The sequence below is a fragment of the Sinocyclocheilus rhinocerous genome, unplaced genomic scaffold (genome assembly GCF_001515625.1).
Source record: "Sinocyclocheilus rhinocerous isolate Xijiao unplaced genomic scaffold, SAMN03320098_v1.1 C34912309, whole genome shotgun sequence".
NCBI lineage: Eukaryota > Metazoa > Chordata > Actinopteri > Cypriniformes > Cyprinidae > Sinocyclocheilus > Sinocyclocheilus rhinocerous.
In genome coordinates this window covers 1-333 of record NW_015732169.1, presented here as the reverse complement: position 1 = coordinate 333, position 333 = coordinate 1, and the positions used below count along the sequence as shown (strand labels likewise).

Below are 333 nucleotides of genomic sequence, written 5' to 3'. Positions count from 1 at the left end.
TTGGCGGTGAAGACCTTCTTCGGCAAAGTTGCCCCTAAGGCGGGAAAGATTGGCAGTGAGGCTCTGGCCAGGTAGTTTGAACTGCAGTTTTTGCATAAATGAACGGACATGCATGACATAGGCTGCTATTATATATCTTTTGTTTTGAATCGTTGCAGGACTCTGTTCGTCTACCCTCAGACGAAGACCTACTTCTCCCATTGGGCAGACCTGAGCCCCGGCTCACCTCAGGTGAAAAAACATGGGCTGACCGTAGTGAAAGGCTTCCTCAGCGCTGTCGAGCTGATAGATGATCTCAAGGGGGGTCTGCTCACCCTCAGCGAGCTTCACGCC

General features: G+C 51.7%; 1 protein-coding gene across 1 annotated transcript; it reads left to right on the top strand.

Moving 5' to 3' along the window:
* Positions 1 to 3: 3 nt before the first annotated feature.
* LOC107734673 (hemoglobin subunit alpha-2-like) lies at positions 4 to 327 on the top strand (the record flags this gene model as incomplete). The annotated part of the gene is made up of 2 exons (XM_016546639.1): positions 4 to 71; positions 159 to 327. Coding segments are annotated over 2 exons (237 nt in total), but the record flags the coding sequence as incomplete, so codon positions are not given.
* Positions 328 to 333: the final 6 nt, after the last annotated feature.